Source organism: Gossypium raimondii, chromosome 4 (genome assembly GCF_025698545.1).
Source record: "Gossypium raimondii isolate GPD5lz chromosome 4, ASM2569854v1, whole genome shotgun sequence".
Lineage (NCBI taxonomy): Eukaryota > Viridiplantae > Streptophyta > Magnoliopsida > Malvales > Malvaceae > Gossypium > Gossypium raimondii.
Window position 1 is genome coordinate 1976441 of NC_068568.1, and position 19467 is coordinate 1995907.

At 32.4% G+C, this 19467-nt stretch overlaps 1 protein-coding gene and 1 pseudogene across 2 annotated transcripts; both read right to left on the reverse strand.

The window, feature by feature from the left end:
• Positions 1-29: 29 nt before the first annotated feature.
• LOC105784925 (squalene monooxygenase SE1) lies at positions 30-11013 on the reverse strand. 2 transcript variants are annotated; one of them, XM_052629086.1, is made up of 8 exons: positions 10764-11013; positions 2783-2894; positions 2505-2679; positions 1669-1837; positions 1130-1348; positions 765-1043; positions 400-678; positions 30-289 (listed from the first exon to the last, which is right to left on the reverse strand). In XM_052629086.1, the coding sequence occupies exons 2-8, from the start codon at positions 2841-2843 to the stop codon at positions 104-106; spliced, it is 1368 nt and encodes a 455-aa protein (XP_052485046.1). In that variant the 5' UTR covers positions 2844-2894; positions 10764-11013; the 3' UTR covers positions 30-103. The 2 variants fall into 2 exon arrangements, with proteins under 2 accessions (XP_052485046.1, XP_052485045.1); XM_052629085.1 differs by lacking the exon at positions 10764-11013 and adding an exon at positions 4171-4512.
• Positions 11014-12076: 1063 nt separating this feature from the next.
• Positions 12077-17609, reverse strand: LOC105778899 (squalene monooxygenase SE1-like; annotated as a pseudogene).
• Between the last annotated feature and the right edge of the window lie 1858 nt (positions 17610-19467).

Consider the following 19467-nt stretch of genomic DNA (forward strand, 5'->3'; position numbering starts at 1 on the left):
GCGCCAACAAAGCGCTAGAGTTTCAGTCATGCAAAAGCCAGCTCATTTATTTACCATTTTAAACATCACACATACAAAAGACTAACCATCCTACTTAAGAATGCTAGTAACAGATGTGAGATTTTGTTAAGAACATAGAATTGTTCCAACAAACACTGCTAATTAATGCATGAAGTTTCTTTTGGGATCTTTTTAGGGGAGTTCTATAATATGCTGGCACAGTTAGAGGGAAAAACATTTGTCTGATTCCTTCAGAGTATATGTAGGGGAGAAGAGTACTTGATGCCACCTGAAAAACAAGAAAATATTTGTATTAATATGAATCTATATCATAATCATATTTAAGATCTTATATATTTAGATCATGTTAATATATAAATGTTTGGTAATGATACTGACCCAAAGCAATTTAGCCCCATCCCACAAGCGTTTGGGAGAAGGAAATGGAAGTAACAATCGGCCAACGCCATATATTGCAATCGAAAAGAAATGAAATGCTAAGCTTAATGGAGAAGGGCATAAACCACAGAGCATAGCGGATGCTCCATATGAAAACATCCCTCCAAGTCTCAAATACCCCAAAAAGGTGTGCTGCAGATTCTCCATTGCAGGATTGGACGAGGCACTGAATACCTTCTGTAGGACATTAGCCAGTATATTTATTGTAGATGACATTGGCTGCATGTAGTTAAAGGGCAAAATTATACCGTTTTCATCATTGCCATTCACTTTCAAAATGCATATAAAACATGAAGCTACAATACCTTCCTCAGGGTGTAAAAAGATTCGAGATATTTAGAAATGGTGGATGCATCGGATAGATCATGCAAGGGTCTTAGAAGATCCCTAAGTATTACAACATCAGACAGAGCAACAGTCATTCCCCCTCCGGTTATAGCGTGCCGCATGTTGAGTGCATCTCCAATCAAAAGCGCACCAGGAGTCAGGTGTGGAGCAGCAGCCATAATTTTATTCGGCGCTATTCTTATGTTACCCTTCTTCTCTATTGCTGATATAAAGGAATCGTACAATTCAGGAAGAACCTGAAATGTATTATAAGCCATACAGTTCGTCCATAAATTAAGCCAAATTCCCCTAATGAATGAAGAAAAGAAAGATCTAAATATACCTTGGGAGCCACCTGAGTTTTCAAGTAACATGCCATTTCACCATTGGAAACTGAAGGTACCTTTTCACTAGGAACATTCACCATGCAACGAATTTCAGTGCTGCTAATGGGAGAGAATACGATTGGCGAAGGGTGTGCTAATATAATAGCTCCATAATTTTTAGTTGGAAGGTTACAGTTCGTCAGTATAAAACCAACAAAATAAGAGGGTATATCAACCTGCAAAAATAATAAAGACCTTTATATATTTTCTCAAAGCATAGAATTTAGGATTTAGCCCTCTATTATCCTAAAATTAGAATTTAATCTCTTTGCTTTAATTTGGAAAAAAATTGATCTCTAAATGTTATTAGTAGGTACCATTTGTAATAAAAGCAACTAATAATATTATTAATTTGGACATACAATAACATTATAAAAATAAATGGATTTAAATTAAATAAAAATAAAGTAGAATGATTAAATATAAAATTTTAGCATAATAAAGAGACATAAACCATAATTGAACAAATTTAACAAGAATTCCCAAGCATTTTCACCTTAGGATAGCAAAGAGAGCGTCTCAAATTTGAGAAACAACCATCGCATACAATTGTGAGAGAAGCATAAGCTGTCAACACTTGACCACTCTCATTTTTGTACTGCACTCCTTTAACAATACCATTTTCTTCGATCAGAGATGTTACTGTCCCTTGTTCTAAACTTATGCTACATTATCATAACATCAAAACATCAAATTGGATCTTCTAAAGAAAAAGTATAATTTCAAATGTACTCTTTATAATAAATTGTTGTAACAAGTAAATACAAATAGAAGTGAACTTGTCAATGTTAACTTAAGCCTAAAATATAACTTGATCAATTCAAACCTAAACTTGCCTTGATTTGACTATAAATGGTCAACAACATGAATCCCTCTAAACTTAACCTCGTTTTACTCTAACATAAATTGGCCACTCAAACCCAAAATGATCCAAACAAGCAACTTGAAAAGATAAAAAATCGAGGTGACTGCAACCTAAAATGACATGAACCTATCATGAGCTGACCCTAAAAACTTGAGCTTCAAACCCTATTGACCTAAACCCGAAAGGACTCAAATCCAAACTTGAAACGGTCCAAACCCGAATTTAACCCAAACCTGAAATGACTTGAATCTAAGCTCACTAAAACCAAATTTAAGCAAAAATTGTAAAACTCGAATGACTCGATCTAGGTTGACTTGACCCAAAATCGACTTGACTAGCTCAATTGACAGGTCTAAACAGAAGCAATGAATTAAAACAAACTACAAATCACTTAATCCTTTAAGATAAAATGTTCTGGTGTCTTATGTTGAAATTGAAGAATGATTGAGAGGAGGGAGAGAAAGTACTTGTGAAGAGATGCAACTTTTTTCCGCAACCTTTGAACGAAACGACCATTATGAAATGTTCTTCCTGCAACATGAGATTGAAACTTTTCCAAAGGAAAAGATACGAGAGCCTCCTTTCCATCCTTGTATAGAGTATAACCCAAAAGTCGTTGAGCATCAATCTCATCTACACAATCTATAGAACCAACACTTAAAAGTAAAATAAGTAATTTTATAAAGAAATAACATTATAACATTATATTACATCTACTATTTAAATCTATGATTTTCTTGTTTACCCTCAAGGCCTAATTCAATTAACTTTAAGTAGCCCCCTGGTATTAGACTTTCACCAGCCATTCTATTAGGCGCATTTAAGTCCCTTTCTATCACTCGTACTCGACGTCCATCCTGTAACATGTAAGTTGTTAAGAATTGTTACATATGGTATCATATTAAAATCCAAATTTGAAAGCCAATGAAATCTTGGCATTGTTGCTTAATGCAAAGACTTTGGGTTCTTAAGCACTCAAGTTTGAGTTTAATCATGCGCAATTGTGACATGTAAATCTCTAATTCCATCCTGTGTGTATACCATGTATGTTTTTTACTCAGATATTATTTCTTATCGTGATTTTTCCCCGCCTTTGTACAAGCTTGTTTCTACACTATAACTACTTTGAGCATATATTTAAATAAAGGACATACAAAATCTTTTTTAACTTGCTTATGAATTTTTTAATTTCACTGGCAGTATACATGACAGTAATTTAGATATTTATATGCATTTATATTAAATAAAATCAAATTGGACTGTCAAAATAGATTTTATATATTTTTAACTACTACTTGATATTACACAGTTATCAATTAAAAGAGTCAAATATATATTTTAGTTATTATTTTAAATCGTATCGGTAGTTAAATTGATTAAATCATTGATTTTCGGTTCAATCTGTTCATTTTATATAAATCAAATAAATTATTAAAAATATAAAATATATAAAATCCAGCTCAAGCCAGTACTCTAAATCTAATTTCAAAAACAACATTGATTATTTCATTTTACCATCAAATTAAAATTTGAATTTATTACAAAAAATCAACACAAATTCACGTGAACTTAAATTAAGTTATCGAAATACTATCTTCCCATATATCACTTCAACCAATAATAATAAAATGCGAACTTAATTAGTAATTGTTCCTTTCAAAAAATTTGGTTAAAGTATCATGGAGGCCATTGTACTAAGAATCAGATTGCATTTTGTTCCTGTACTTAAAAAATAGTAAATTAGTCTCATTATATTAAAAAGTAAACTGGTTCTCAGTTAAAATTCTATTCATTTCTACTATTTAAAATCGATCCCTATACGTTAGCATGAGGTACACATGATACACTATGTGTAACTGACTGGTTATATCATCACCACGTCAATTTTTAACAGTAGAAATGAATAAATTTTTAACAGAAAATACCAATTTTCTATTTAATCTATCCTACAAGAACTAATTTACCCATTTTTGAGTAAAAGGAATAAAATGCAATCTAATCTTAGTACAGGAACTTTACTAGGAACATGATACTTTTACTAAAAAATTAGTAATTGTTATATGCTAGACGAGGAAAATAAGATGATTAAACAATGGTAGAACAAAATAAAGAAAAAAGAAGAAATTATGAGACCTTTCCAAGAGAATAGGCAAGAGCAGCACCGGCAACACCGGCGCCGACTATGATAATATCCGCAGTGCCAACACCCTCACTCTTTCCAGTTTTGTTTACTCTGTTTTTCTTTGGAAACCCCATTGAAGCTGCTCTGTTTAGCTTCTTCAGTCCCCTAAATCTGATTAGGGAACTGCAGTACAAGAAAACAAACCCCAAAAGAGAGGCTATAACACCTCCAACTCCAGCCATGTACTGCTCAGCCATTGATTTAAGAACAATGTATGGAACGAATAATCAAGAAGAACATCATTTATAGAGGAAAAGCGTGCAATGGCATATAATAATCTCCACAATCGACCAATAAGATCTTTTAATGTGTATAATATATAATATATCAAACATTTTAAATTATTGTGGTTTGGAAATCTCATTTGGCCCTCTCATCTATACCTCACATTTTAGATGAAATAGGGTTAACGTCGGGACGAGAAAGAGACAATGTCTTAACGATGCGAAGAATGACGTCTCGACAAGGCAATATGCCATGTCACGACGTGACGATGTGTTATCTACTAAACCGAATTGTATCTCTTAATTGAACTTTGTTATCTTTTTCTAGTTTAACTTTGATTATTCTAGAGATGTTTTAGTCATATTTTCACATGGATTTCAGCCTATAAATAGGGCTTTTAGCAACACTAGAGAGATCAATTCAACAACATAATTAAGAGAGAGTTTTTGGGAATTTCGGAAGAACTTTGTGTTTTGAGTTTGGATTTGTTTTTTGTTTCTCTATCTTGTACTCCTCTTCAGTTATTTGCCATTCTAGTGAAGTTTTTTTTACCCGTGATTTTTTATCCTCTTAAGATGAATTTTTCAAGTAAATATTTGTATGTGATTTTTCTCTATTTATTCTTATTCGTTGCTTAACTCGAGTTTACCCCAACATTATACTATATAGATCATAAATATAACCTCTACAAAAGTAATATATTTATGTAGGCAATTATTTTTTGTGTCCTTTCGTATTTCATTTAAATTTAACTAACAGAAGCATTGGCAAGTGTGAAAGCTAAGGAATTTTTGCAATACAGTGATGATGTTATGTGGGTGGAAGAATACCCATTTTTTTTCATGAAGTTGTAATTGCTTATGCTCTAAATGATTAATGAAACGAAGAAGACATTTCTCCAGCAAAAATATGATTGATGACTGAAGTACCTCCACCACACGTTATGGAAAAAAAAAAGAAAGGATGCATTATTATTGCAAAAAGAAACAAAAAAAGGAAAAAGACAAATTAAATTTGTAAAGACCTAAAAATTTGGTAAATCCATGAACTCATTTCACAACTCAATTCGTTTATTCTTTTCTATTTTTACTAGTCGTCTGAACCATGAATTGTCTCTTAAGAAGAGTTTTTTCATGTAAATATTTGTATCCGATTTTTCTCTATTTATTCTTATTCGTTTCTTAACTCGAGTTTACCCCAACATTATACTATATAGATCATAAATATAACCTCTACAAAAGTAATATATTTATGTAGGCAATTACTTTTTGTGTCCTTTCGTATTTCATTTAATTTTAACTAAAAGTAGTGATAGACGATTTCTTTTGGTTCATTACAATTTAATTTCGGAAAAATACAGAAGCATTGGCAAGTATGAAAGCTAAGGACTTTTTGCAATGCAGTGATGATGTTACGTGGATGCATTATTATCGCAAAAAGAAACAAAAAAAAAAAAGGAAAAAGACAAATTAAATTATTTATTTTGTGGGACTAAAGAGGGACAAGGTAAAAAGACAATCACTAACTGTGGGGAGTTCTGCAATTCGCACAGGTAGAGTGTAAGTTTAGAACACATGAGAGAATTTTCAATATCCGCTTTAAAGGTGATCATGGTGTTTGGTGATGATTCATCGAAGATAAAAAATCTTTTTAGGAATACTTAATGCTGCTTTTACTATATATCCAGTTAGCTAAAAAAATTTCTATCGAAGAATATACTTAAGCTCGTTGTTAGGATCGTCCCGATTAAGTAATGAACAAGTAAAAATAGTAAAAGAAATTGAGAAGATGAACACACAAATTTAACGTGGAAAAACCCCTCAAAAGAGGATAAAAAACGACGGGTAAAGATAATTTTACTATAATGACAAAAGAATGAAGAGTACAAAAGATGGAGATAAAAACTAAACCCCGAAAACCCGAAAAACAAAGAACCCTCAAAACGTAAACACAAAATTCTCTGAATGTGTTATGAGTTCTAATCTAATGGGTGTCTCTAATTTCTAAGATTGTAAAAGAGCCTATTTATAGGCTAAATTAGTAAGTCAAATAAACTATACTAATAAATGCTAAATATATTATACTAATAAATACCAAATCTTCTAGAAAGAAAATATATTTTTGTTTAACTTGACTTGCAAGCAATCTCTTAGAATTTGGGTCACACAATTCTAACAATCTCCACCTTGACACAAATTTTTTCAATGCCATCTTTGCCAAAACCCGCCACGGGCCTATCTTGAACTATGCAGGGAATTAACTGAGTCGAATCTATGCTTAGAAGCTGGAAGACTTCTAGCCTTCGACTTGTGCACTGCCAAATCAAAACTAACCCGGGTCTGATTTTCACGAATACAGTGCCCTAACTTTTCAAAACTTGCATCCAAAAGAGAACCTCTCTTCAACGAAACGGTCATACATTTTTCCCTCCTATGACCAAGTTGCCTCCGCTTCAAATGAGTTGACTTTGACTCCGTAACGGACGAGGGACGTCCGATTTCACTAGTCACTGTAGAACCTTCCAGAATATAAAGACTGCCGGCTCTTTTACCTTTTAACAAAACGAGAGCTCCACGAGATACTTTAATGTCGCTCGACTCGATGTTGATTCTGCATCCTTTCAAGTCTAAAATACTCAAGGAGATGAGATTCTTTCGTAAATCAGGTACATACCTGACATCTGAGAGTGTCCTAATCGTCCCATCGTGTATCCTAATTTTAACAGTACCAATACCGATTATTTTACTAGATGAATCGTTTCCCATGTGCACAACTCCACCTTCAACTGAACTGTATGTGGAGAACCATTCTCTATTGGGACACATGTGGAAAGAACATCCTGAATCTAGGATCCACTCAGACGTAAGCTTGGAATTATCGCTCGTTGACACTAACAAGAAATCATCATCGCCTTCATTGACCAAATTAGCACCAGCTACATCTTCCTCGTTACTCTCAGCAGCTCTTTTATTTCGCAGTTTATAACAATCTGCTTTGAAGTGACCTAACTTTTTACAATAGCGACACCTTTTGTCTTGTTTCTTTAATGCTACCAAAACGGAAGCTTGCCTATCTGCTTTGCTATTCAAACCAAACTCATTGTCGAGTTTGTCTCTACTCAACAAATAACCCTTCACATCTTGAACGAGAGTTTGTCTCGCCATAAATCGGTCTCCCGAAAGACTTGTATGAAGAGGGTAAAAGCACAATAATAGCATAGCTTGATCTTCATCGTCAATATGAACCTCAACGTTCTTTAAATCATTTAAAAGAGTAATGAATTGACTGATGTGATCTTTAAGAAGCTCACTTTCGTTCATGCGAAACGTAAATAGACGTTGTTTCAACACTAAACGGTTAGCCAGAGACTTAGTCGCATAAAGAGTTTCTAACCTTTTCCACAAGGCGAATGAGGTCTTCTCCATCAATACCTCCTGCAATACTGTATTCGCGAGGCACAACTGGATTGCAGACAAGGCCTTTTCATCAAGCTCTTCCCATTCTGTTTGATTAAGATTCTCAGGCTTTTTCCCTGTAACAACCTTTTTCAAGCCATTTTGAACTAGAATTGCCATCATCCGAACTTGCCACAGATTGAAATTTGTCTCACCATTGAACTTCTCAATTTCAAACCTTGTTGCTGACATCTCTGAACGGGCTGATCTATGAAAGTTAAACTAGCTCTGATACCACTTGTTAGGATCGTCCCGATTAAGCAACGAACAAGTAAAAATAGTAGAAGAAATTGAGAAGATGAACACACAAATTTAACGTGGAAAAACCCCTCAAAAGAGGATAAAAAACGACGGGCAAAGATAATTTTACTATAATGGCAAAAGAATGAAGAGTACAAAAGATAGAGATAAAAACTAAACCCCGAAAACCCGAAAAACAAAGAACCCTCAAAACGTAAACACAAAATTCTCTGAATGTGTTATGAGTTCTAATCTAATGGGTGTCTCTAATTTCTAAGATTGTAAAAGAGCCTATTTATAGGCTAAATTAGTAAGTCAAATAAACTATACTAATAAATGATAAATATATTATACTAATAAATACTAAATCTTCTAGAAAGAAAATATATTTTTGTTGAACTTGACTTGCAAGCAATCTCTTAGAATTTGGGTCACACAATTCTAACACTCGTAATGTGTCACGGACTCAACTTTGTTTACTCGATTCTAAGTTCGTGCAGAATTTGGATGGGCGCTTCTGCCCAGGTCACCCATATAAAAGCACCCCCTCATCTATAAAAGCCCTCTCCATCACAAGAGAAAAGGGGCTTTAGGATATATGCCAAAGTTGTGCCAAAATGCATTAGACTTTTATACACCATTTTTAAACGATGTGAATCACCACTGCAAATCATCCCAACTTCTATGTTGCAACAACAACCACTACAACTACAGTGGTTCCTTCCCCATATTTGAGCAGTGATCAGAAGAAACGCTAGTGGTTTTACAAGAAAGGCAATTGTCTTGGATCTTTGATCTAACCTTCAACAAAGTTTTATTTGTATAAGCTTTATTACTTATATCATTAATATGCAAATGTTGATAATGTGATCATGCATTAATTCTTGTTGTCACACTGTTTTGATGCTTGACTTTGCTTGAATACTGCATCTTATTGAATTTCGTTAATGTTTAATTGGCACATTTTCTTATAGAAATTAAATGATATTTATTTCTTGCTTATGTATTGCAAAAAGTTTGAAACTAAATTTTTCAATGAATGTTTGATTGAGGTAATCATATTTTGAAAATTTTAAATGATTTAAAAGGAATTTTGAAATGTTATTATAATTTTTAATTAATGTTAATATTAATAATATTATAAACCAGAATTATTTATTGATGTTGCATTAAATGAATTATAGTTTAAGTATTAGTTTTAACCAAAAAAGATTTAGATATATTTTAGGTGTAATTTATCAATTAAATCTTTTAAAAATAAAAATTAATAAATAAAGGACCTACAAAATTTATTTAACATATTTATAGATTTTTTAATAATCTCATTACAAGTTCGATTATATATGCTATTTTTATTAGTACTTCATATTGTGCCTTACCAATTATAAAAAAATTGTTAGAGTTGTATGACCCAAATTCTAAGAGATTGCTTGCAAGTCAAGTTAAACAAAATATATCTTCTTTCTAGAAGATTTAGTATTTATGAGTCTAGTATATTTAGCATTTGTTAACATAATATATTTGACTTTGATTAGAATTAACCTATAAATAGATGTAGTCGAAACTCCTCTTGTAATCAATCGAATTTGACATAGATAATTTTCTTCTCCTCTGCCTGTGGTTTTTTCCCCGAAAGGGTTTCCACGTAAAAATCTGTGTGTTTTTTATTTTTATTTCTCTTTTTCTTTACAATATATTGTCATTACCGATGTTTTATTTTTACAAAATTGATATATATATTCTTAGTTACTAATACTATATTTGATGTTTTCTAAATTGACTGTGAAACTAGTCAAATCATCAATTTTCGATCCATTTGTTTATCTTATTTAAGTTAAATAAATTATTAAAAATAAAAATAACAAAAATTATAAAATCCGGATCAACAAATTCAATCATTGATATAATCAGTTTATCTTGATTCATGAATCAAGTGATTTTTATTTCTTTTGGACCAATACCTAATCAATTCTCAATCGAACCAGTGCAGTTTAAGAAAATATTGAATATTTCATTCGCCATCAAATTAAAATTTGAATTTATTATAAAAAATAAACATAGATCCATGTGAAATTAAATTAACTTATCGAAATATTATCTTATAATACTTCAACCAATAATAATAAAATGTGTATAAATAATAATGATAAAATGCAAACTTAATTAGTAATTGTTCCTCAAAAAATTGGTAAAAGCATCATGGAGGCCTTGTACTAAGAATCGGATTGCATTTGTCTCCTCTACTAAAAAATGAACAAATTAGTCCCTATACAATAGATCAAAGAGCAAATTAGCCCTCTGTTAAAAAGTCCATAAATTCCTACAGTTAAAAATTGGTCCCTATATGTTAACGTAAGGTACAACGCGCTATGCATAACTATTTGATTATTCTGTCAACCACACCAATTTTAATCGTAAAAATGGATTAAATTTTTAATAGAAATGATCAATTTGCTACTTGATCTAATATAAAGAGACTAATTTATATGCAATTTGACTCCTAGTAAGAGGTAACCATGATATTTTTCCCAAAAAAACTAGTAATTGTTATATGCTGGAAGAGGAATATAAGATGATTAAAACCATGGTAGAACAAAATAAAGAACAAGGAGAAAAAATGGGACCTTTCCAAGAGAATAGGCAAGAGCAGCACCGGCAACACCGGCGCCGACTATGATAATATCCGTAGTGCCAACACCCTCACTATTTCCAGTTTTTTACACTGTTCCCCTTTGGAAACTCCATTGAAGCTGCTCTTTTTAGCTTTCTCAGTTCCCTAAATCTTTGAAGGAATTGCAGTACAAGAAAAGGAACCCCAAAAGAGAGGCTATAACAGCTCCAACTCCAACTATGTACTGCTCAGCCATTGATTTAATAACAATGCGTGGAACGAATAATCAAGAAGAACATGATTTATAGAAGAAAAGGGAGGAATGGTGGGTGAGTGAATAAGCACGTGTTGGGATATCATTCTATTATTGTTGAGGAAGATGCACTCCAAATCATCTCTAGTTTGGAAGACAGTAAACAAGAGTAGCCTAACATACATGTGTGCATGCTTGGAGAGCATGGGAGAATTTTCCCTAAATGTGAGAAGGTAACTCCTTTCACGTCAATTTTAAGGGCGGCCATGATCTCCGGTGATGGTTTATCGAAGATAAACATCTTTAGTAAATGGATAGAAAATGTCTTTAAAGAAAAACGAACCTCTTCTTTAGCAAATGGAAGGTATTTGCGATTAGGAATTTTGGGAGATTAAAAATATCGAAATAGGTGTGAGTTACTGAGTTATTTTTAGTTTTTTAGGAATTCCAATTTTTATTAAATTATTTATTTAATATAAATTAATTTTATAATTAAATTAATTATGTGGATTGGATTGGATTTTAAATGTTTATTTAGGTTGGGTTAGTGAGGCCTGTGCTAGGTAGTGGCTGCGGCTTGGGTGGGCTGCTAATATATATTATTTATTTCAGATAATTCGATTAATTACCTGATTCTGAACCGAATTAATTAAAATAAACTTTCAAAAAATTATTAATTGATCTCTGACCGAATTAGATCGGTTAATCAACCGATTAACCAAATTAGATTGGTTTGGTCAGTTAATTCGGTTTTAATAGAAATTTGAGCATCCCTAAAAACAACTCAGGTTAACTTACATTTTGAACACATCAGTCAATGTATAGTAATCATTTCAATTCATTTATTTCATTTAACATATCCATACACATCTATTCTTAATGTATAGGATCATAATTTATCAAAATATAAGGTTGAATATTTAAGAGTTAAGACATGCCACATTTCATTTTTGAGAATTTTGCTTCGATTTTAGCATTGACCTCACCTATTTTCTTATTTTAGCTTTGATGCGTCATTGTCTCTAGACATGCGTCTAATTGTCTTAAGACCTACTTAAGAATGCAAGAAACAGATGTACATAGAATTGTTCCAACAAATACTGCTAATTAATGCATGAAGTTTTTTTTGTCCTTATTTTCAGGGGGAGTTCTATAATATGCTGGCACAGTTAGAGGGAAGAACATTTGTCTGATTCCTTCGGAGTATATGTAGGGGAGAAGAATACTTGATGCCACCTGAAAAACAAGAAAATATTTGTATTAATATGAATCTATATCATAATCATAATCATAATCATATTTAAGATCTTATATATTTATATCATGTTAATATATAAATGTTTGGTAAAGATACTGACCCAAAGGAATTTAGCCCCATCCCACAAGCGTTTGGGAGAAGGAAATGGAAGTAACAATCGGCCAACGCCATATATTGCAATGGAAAAGAAATGAAATGCTAAGCTTAATGGAGAAGGGCATAAACCAGAGAGCATAGCGGATGCTCCATATGAAAACATCCTCCAAGTCTCAAATACCCCAAAAGGTGTGCTGCAGATTCTCCATTGCTGGATTGGACGAGGCACTGAATACCTTCTGTAGGACATTAGCCAGTATATTTATTGTAGATGACATTGGCTGCATGTAGTTAAAGGGCAAAATTATACCGTTTTCATCATTGCCATTCACTTTCAAAATGCATATAAAACATGAAACTACAATACCTTCCTCAGAGTATAAAAGGATTCGAGATATTTGGAAATGGTGAATGCATCGGATAGATCATGCAAGGGTCTTAGAAGATCCCTAAGTATTACGACATCAGACAGAGCAACAGTCATTCCCCCTCCGGTTATAGCGTGCCGCATGTTGAGTGCATCTCCAATCAGAAGCGCACCAGGAGTCAGGTGTGGAGCAGCAGCCATGATTTTCGCCGGCATTATTCTTATGTTACCCTTCTTCTCTATTGCAGACATAAAGGAATTGTACAATTCAGGAAGAACCTGAAATATATTATAAGCCATACAGTTAGTCCATAAATTAAGCCAAATTCCCCTACTGAATGAATAAAAAAAGATCTAAATATACCTTGGGAGCCACCTGAGTTTTCAAATAACATGCCATTTCACCATTGGAAACTGAAGGTACCTTTTCACTAGGAACATCCACCATGCAACGAATTTCAGTGCTGCTAACTGGATACAATAGGATTGGTGAAGGGTGTCCTAATATAATAGCTCCATAATTTTTTTTTGGAAGGTTACAGTTTGTCAGTGTAAGACCAACAAGATAAGAGGGTATATCAACCTGCAGAAAAAAAAATATAGACCTTTATATATTTTCTCTAAGCATAGAATTTAAGAAGTCTAATAAAAGTTTTAGTCCTCCTATTATCCTAAAATTGGAATTTAATCCATTTTCTTTAATTTGGAGAAAATTTTTTGAATCAATAAATGTTAACTTTATTGAAATTTAGTTTTATTTGATTCCTTTTAATAGTAAAAAGACCAAATTGATATATTTAATAGTATAAGGACTAATTTGATCTAGTCCCTACAATAAAAGATCCTACCGAGAACATTCACCTTTTATAATATTATTAGTAGACCCTTTAATGTATTCGTTAAAGTGATGACCTAAACTTAAAAAAAAAGAAGAAATAACTAGTATTCAACTGATATCAAAATTTATCATTAATTAAATTTGATTTACTAGATATTTCCATGTGCATCAGGCAATATGATTGAATAATAGTAAAAAAAAATCATGTCAGTACTTTAACAAAAGCAACTAATGATACTATCGATTTTAATTTTCTAGTAACATTATAAAAATAAAGTGATCAAATTATATCGAATTAAAGTAAAATGATTAAATCACAAAATAAAGAGACGAAAACCATTGTTAGACCAATTTAACAAGATTTTTGTTAGGATCGTCTCGATTAAGCAACAAACAAGTAAAAATAGCAGAAGAAATTGAGAAGATGAACACACAAATTTAACGTGGAAAAACCCCTCTAAAGAGGATAAAAAAACCACGGGCAAAGATAATTTTACTATAATGGCAAAAGAATGAAGAGTACAAAAGATGGAGATAAAAACTAAACCCCGAAAACCCGAAAAACAAAGAACCCTCAAAACGTAAACACAAAATTCTCTGAATGTGTTATGAGTTCTAATCTAATGGGTGTCTCTTAATTCTAAAATTGTAAAGAGCCTATTTATAGGCTAAATTAGTAAGTCAAATAAACTATACTAATAAATGTTAAATATATTATACTAATAAATACTAAATCTTCTAGAAAGAAAATATATTTTTGTTTAACTTGACTTGCAAGCAATCTCTTCGAATTTGGGTCACACAATTCTAACAATCTCCACCTTGACACGAATTCTTTCAATGCCATCTTTGCCAAAACCCGCCACCGGCCTATCTTGAACTATGCAGGGAATTAACTAAGTCGAATTTATGCTTAGAAGCTGGAAGACTTCTAGCCTTCGACTTGTGCACTGCCAAATCAAAACTAACACGGGTCTGATTTTCACGAATACATTGCCCTAACTTTTCAAAACCTGCATCCAAAAGAGAACCTCTCTTCAACGAAACGGTCATACCTTTTTCCCTCCTATGACCAAGTTGCCTCCGCTTCAAATGAGTTGACTTTGACTCCGTAACGGACGAGGGATGTCCGATTTCACCGGTCACTGTAGAACCTTCCAGAATATAAAGACTGCCGGTTCTTTTACCTTTTAACAAAACGAGAGCTCCACGAGATACTTTAATGTCGCTCGACTCGATGTTGATTCTGCATCCTTTCAAGTCTAAAATACTCAAGGAGATGAGATTCTTTCGTAAATCAGGTACATACCTGACATCTGAGAGTGTCCTAATCGTCCCATCGTGTATCCTAATTTTAACAGTACCAATACCGATTATTTTACTAGATGAATCGTTTCCCATGTGCACAAGTCCACCTTCAACTGAACTGTATGTGGAGAACCATTCTCTATTGGGACACATGTGGAAAGAACATCCTGAATCTAGGATCCACTCAGACGTAAGCTTGGAGTTATCGCTCGTTGACACTAACAATAAATCATCATCGCCTTCATCGACCAAATTAGCACTAGCTACATCTTCCTCCTTACTCTCAGCGGCTCTTTTATTTCGTAGTTTATAACAATCTGCTTTGACGTGACCTAACTTTTTACAATAGCGACACCTTTTGTCTCGTTTCTTTGATGCTACCAAAACGGAAGCTTGCCTATCTGCTTTGCTATTCAAACCAAACTCATTGTCGAGTTTGTCTCTACTCAACAAATAACCCTTCACATCTTCGAACGAGAGTTTGTCTCTGCCATAAATTAGGGTCTCCCTGAAAGACTTGTATGAAGAGGGTAAAGAGCACAATAATAGCATAGCTTGATCTTCATCGTCAATATGAACCTCAACGTTCTTTAAATCATTTAAAAGAGTAATGAATTGACTGATGTGATCTTTAAGAAGCTCACCTCCGTTCATGCGAAACGTAAATAGACGTTGTTTCAACACTAAACGGTTAGCTAGAGACTTAGTCGCATAAAGAGCTTCTAACCTTTTCCACAAGGCGAATGAGGTCTTCTCCATCAATACCTCCTGCAATACTGTATTCGTGAGGCACAACTGGATTGCAGACAAGGCCTTTTCATCAAGCTCTTCCCATTCATTTGATTTAGATTCTCGGGCTTTTCCTCAGTAACAACCTTTTTCAAGCCATTTTGAACTAGAATTGCCATCATCCGAACTTGCCACAGATTGAAATTTGTCTCACCATCGAACTTCTCAATTTCAAACCTTGTTGCTGCCATCTCTGAACGGGCTGATCTATGAAAGTTAAACTAGCTCTGATACCACTTGTTAGGATCGTCCCGATTAAGCAACAAACAAGTAAAAATAGCAGAAGAAATTGAGAAGATGAACGCACAAATTTAATGTAGAAAAACCCCTCTAAAGAGGATAAAAAACCACTGGCAAAGATAATTTTACTATAATGGCAAAAGAATGAAGAGTACAAAAGATAGAGATAAAAACTAAACTCCGAAAACCCGAAAAACAAAGAACCCTCAAAACGTAAACACAAAATTCTCTGAATGTGTTATGAGTTCTAATCTAATGGGTGTCTCTTAATTCTAAGATTGTAAAGAGCCTATTTATAGGCTAAATTAGTAAGTCAAATAAACTATAGTAATAAATGCTAAATATGTTATACTAATAAATACTAAATCTTCTAGAAAGAAAATATATTATTGTTTAACTTGACTTGCAAGCAATCTCTTAGAATTTGGGTTACACAATTCTAACAATTTTCAAGAATTTTCACCTTAGGATAACAAAGAGAGCGTCTCAAATTTGAGAAACAACCATTGCATACAATGGTAAGAGGAGCATAAGCTGTAAGCATTTGACCACTCTTATTTTTATAGTGCACTCCTTTGACAATGCCATTTTCTTCAAGCAGAGATATTACTGTCCCTTGTTCTAGATTTACACTACATTATCATATCAACAAAACATGAATTTTGGGCTTGTAAAGAAAGGTAAAATTTCAAATGTACTCTTTCTGATCAGTTGCTACAACAAGTTGAAACATAGTCATAGGAACAGAAATAGACATGTCATTTTCAGCCTAAACCAAAAATATTTGACACGATAAAACTCGAACTCAAATTTGATCCAATCTTAATTGATTTAATCTAGATTGATTTGACCAAAAAGTAACTCCCCCTGCTCAATTGACAAGTCTAAATAGCTACAAGTCATTTATTATATTAAGATAAATGTTATGACATCTTATGTTGAAATTGAAGAATGATTGTGAGAAAGGAGAGAAAGTACTTGTGAAGAGATGCAGCTTTTTTCTGCAACTTTTGAAAGAAATGACCATTATGAAAGTTTCTTCCTGCAACATGAGGCTGAAACTTTTCCAAAGGAAAAGATACAAGGACATTCTTTCCGTCCTTGTATAGAATATAACCCAAAATTCGTTGAGCATCAATCTCATCTACACAATTTATAATACCAATATTTAAAGAAAAAATTATAAAAAGAAATAATATTGTAAAAATCATATTGCACCCGCTATTTAAATCCATGAATTTTCTTGTTTACCCTGAAGGCCTAATTCAATTAACTTGAGGTAGCCTCCTGGTAATAGATTTTCACCAGCAATTCTATTAGGGGCATTTAAATTCCTTTCTATCACTAACACTTGACGTCCGTCCTGTAACATATAAGCTGAGAAGAATTATTATGTATAGTATCTTAGTTAAATCCAATTTTCAAGGACCTTTATGGGAACTCGAGGACAAAGGAGAAATATTGGGACCTTTCCAAGAGAATAGGCAAGAGCAGCACCGGCAACACCAGCACCGACTATGATAATATCTGTAGTCCCAACAGGCTCACTGTTTTCCTTTGGAAGCTCCAAAGCAGATCTTCTTTTCAGCTTGGTCAGCCCCCAAAATCTCACTAAGAAAACAAACCCCAAAAGAGAGGCTATAACACCAGCAACCACAACTATATACTGCTCAGCCATTGATTTAAGAACAATGTATGGAATGAAGCTACTGATTTTGTACTTCACGTCTTTATTTCGTCGAAGTTTAGCGTAAAGATGGTAGTAATTTATATTCGTTCATGGCAGCTCTGTCATGTCAGTATAGTTAATTGGCATTGAAATTGAATTACACATGACTTATCCCTTTGCCGCAAGCTGCAACTAAATCACTGTCGAGTCTCCTACTTCTCTCTTGTCAATAATAATATTTATTATATCGATTTATTATTGAAAACCATTGAAGTTGTGATTCACGTTTTCTACGAAGTACGAAGGACGATATTATTTTTGGCTTCTTATCCGTTGCCTGTATTATTTATAAATTTGACTTTTATTTTTAAAAAATTAACCGTTTTACTTTCAGATTTACTTAGAATCCAAGTTCAAACTGTTAGCACTTTTAAAACTATTTTGTTAAATTCAGATTCATTATAATATCATTTTTAACTTACTAATAGTGAAGTTTTTCTATCTTAAATCTCAAAATATTGCACAAGCAAATTTAACAAAAAATAACAATGTTAAAGTTTGACTTGAAATTTAAAATCTGAAAAAGTAAAGAGAGTACAAGGATCTATAGCATATTTTAACCCTTTTGCAATGGTAAGGCATATTACATCCTAAGGGGAAACACTTGTTTCAACTTTTACGTAAACATTATTGAGAGCGGCAGTCATGAACTCCAAATATAAATCGTAAAATAAACATAAAAAATACAAAAAAAAATTAACTCACTAGAAATCTATACATGTTTCAAATTAATTACAATTTTTTTAAATTTTCAATTTGGTATAAAGATCATTTGCCAAAGTATACTTGCAATTAGGGTTGTAAATGAATCGAGCTTGAACGAACAAACCTCTATTTATGTTCGTTTGTTTATTTTAAGTTTGTTGGTGTTCAGTTTGTGTTAATTAAGAATTTTAAATTTTTGTTCATGTTATTTTATTTAAAATTTTGTGTGTTCATTTTCGTTTGTTTAATGTTCATGGACATGTTCATTTAAATTAATCGAATACGTTCACGAACATTAAACGAAGATGTTCATGAACATATAATTGAACATGTTCACGAACAATGTTAATAAATAATAAACAAACAAACCATAAACGGGTTTTAAGATAATTTTATTAATATATACTAATGAAATTGTTATAAGAAAAAATCTTTAATAAATAAACGAGCCATAAATGAGTCAATAAACGAGCTAATAAATGAGTTTGTTCGTGAACATAAATGAACTGAACACATCTATGTTTGTGTTCGTTCGTTTATTAAACGAATATAAAATTTTTGTTCATACTCGTTTATTTAATTTAATAAACGAATGTTATACAAACGATTCACGAACAATTCATCAAACATTCTGTTCATTTACCCCTACTTGCAATAGTCATAAATTATAACACCATCGATCACCTCACTCCTAACATCGTCATAAATATTTCCTTTATTTCTATAATTACTTTCAGCTTTAAGCTCACCGACCAATTAATGAATGTCAAACCAGTACAATTAGCTTGGCTCAAGTGTATGTCAATGATGAAGGTTACGTGGTTAGAATATGCTCTATTTTTTATAAGAAATTTAGTTTCCTCTATATTTTAAATTTAACATTTTCGTTTCAATTGTGAATATCATTTTTTAATTTATTGGTGTGATATTTTGAAATAAAAAATATTTATTAATAGTTATGTAACATAAAAAATAAAAAACTATTTATTTTGATTTAAATATGAAAGCTCAATTCGATAAATTCAAATCAAAATCTAATCTAATTTTATTTGATCGTAAAAAATTAAATAACCCAAAACAGTTCAATCTAAACCGAATTAAACTCAGAACTGACAAAAACTTAAACTTGAAATT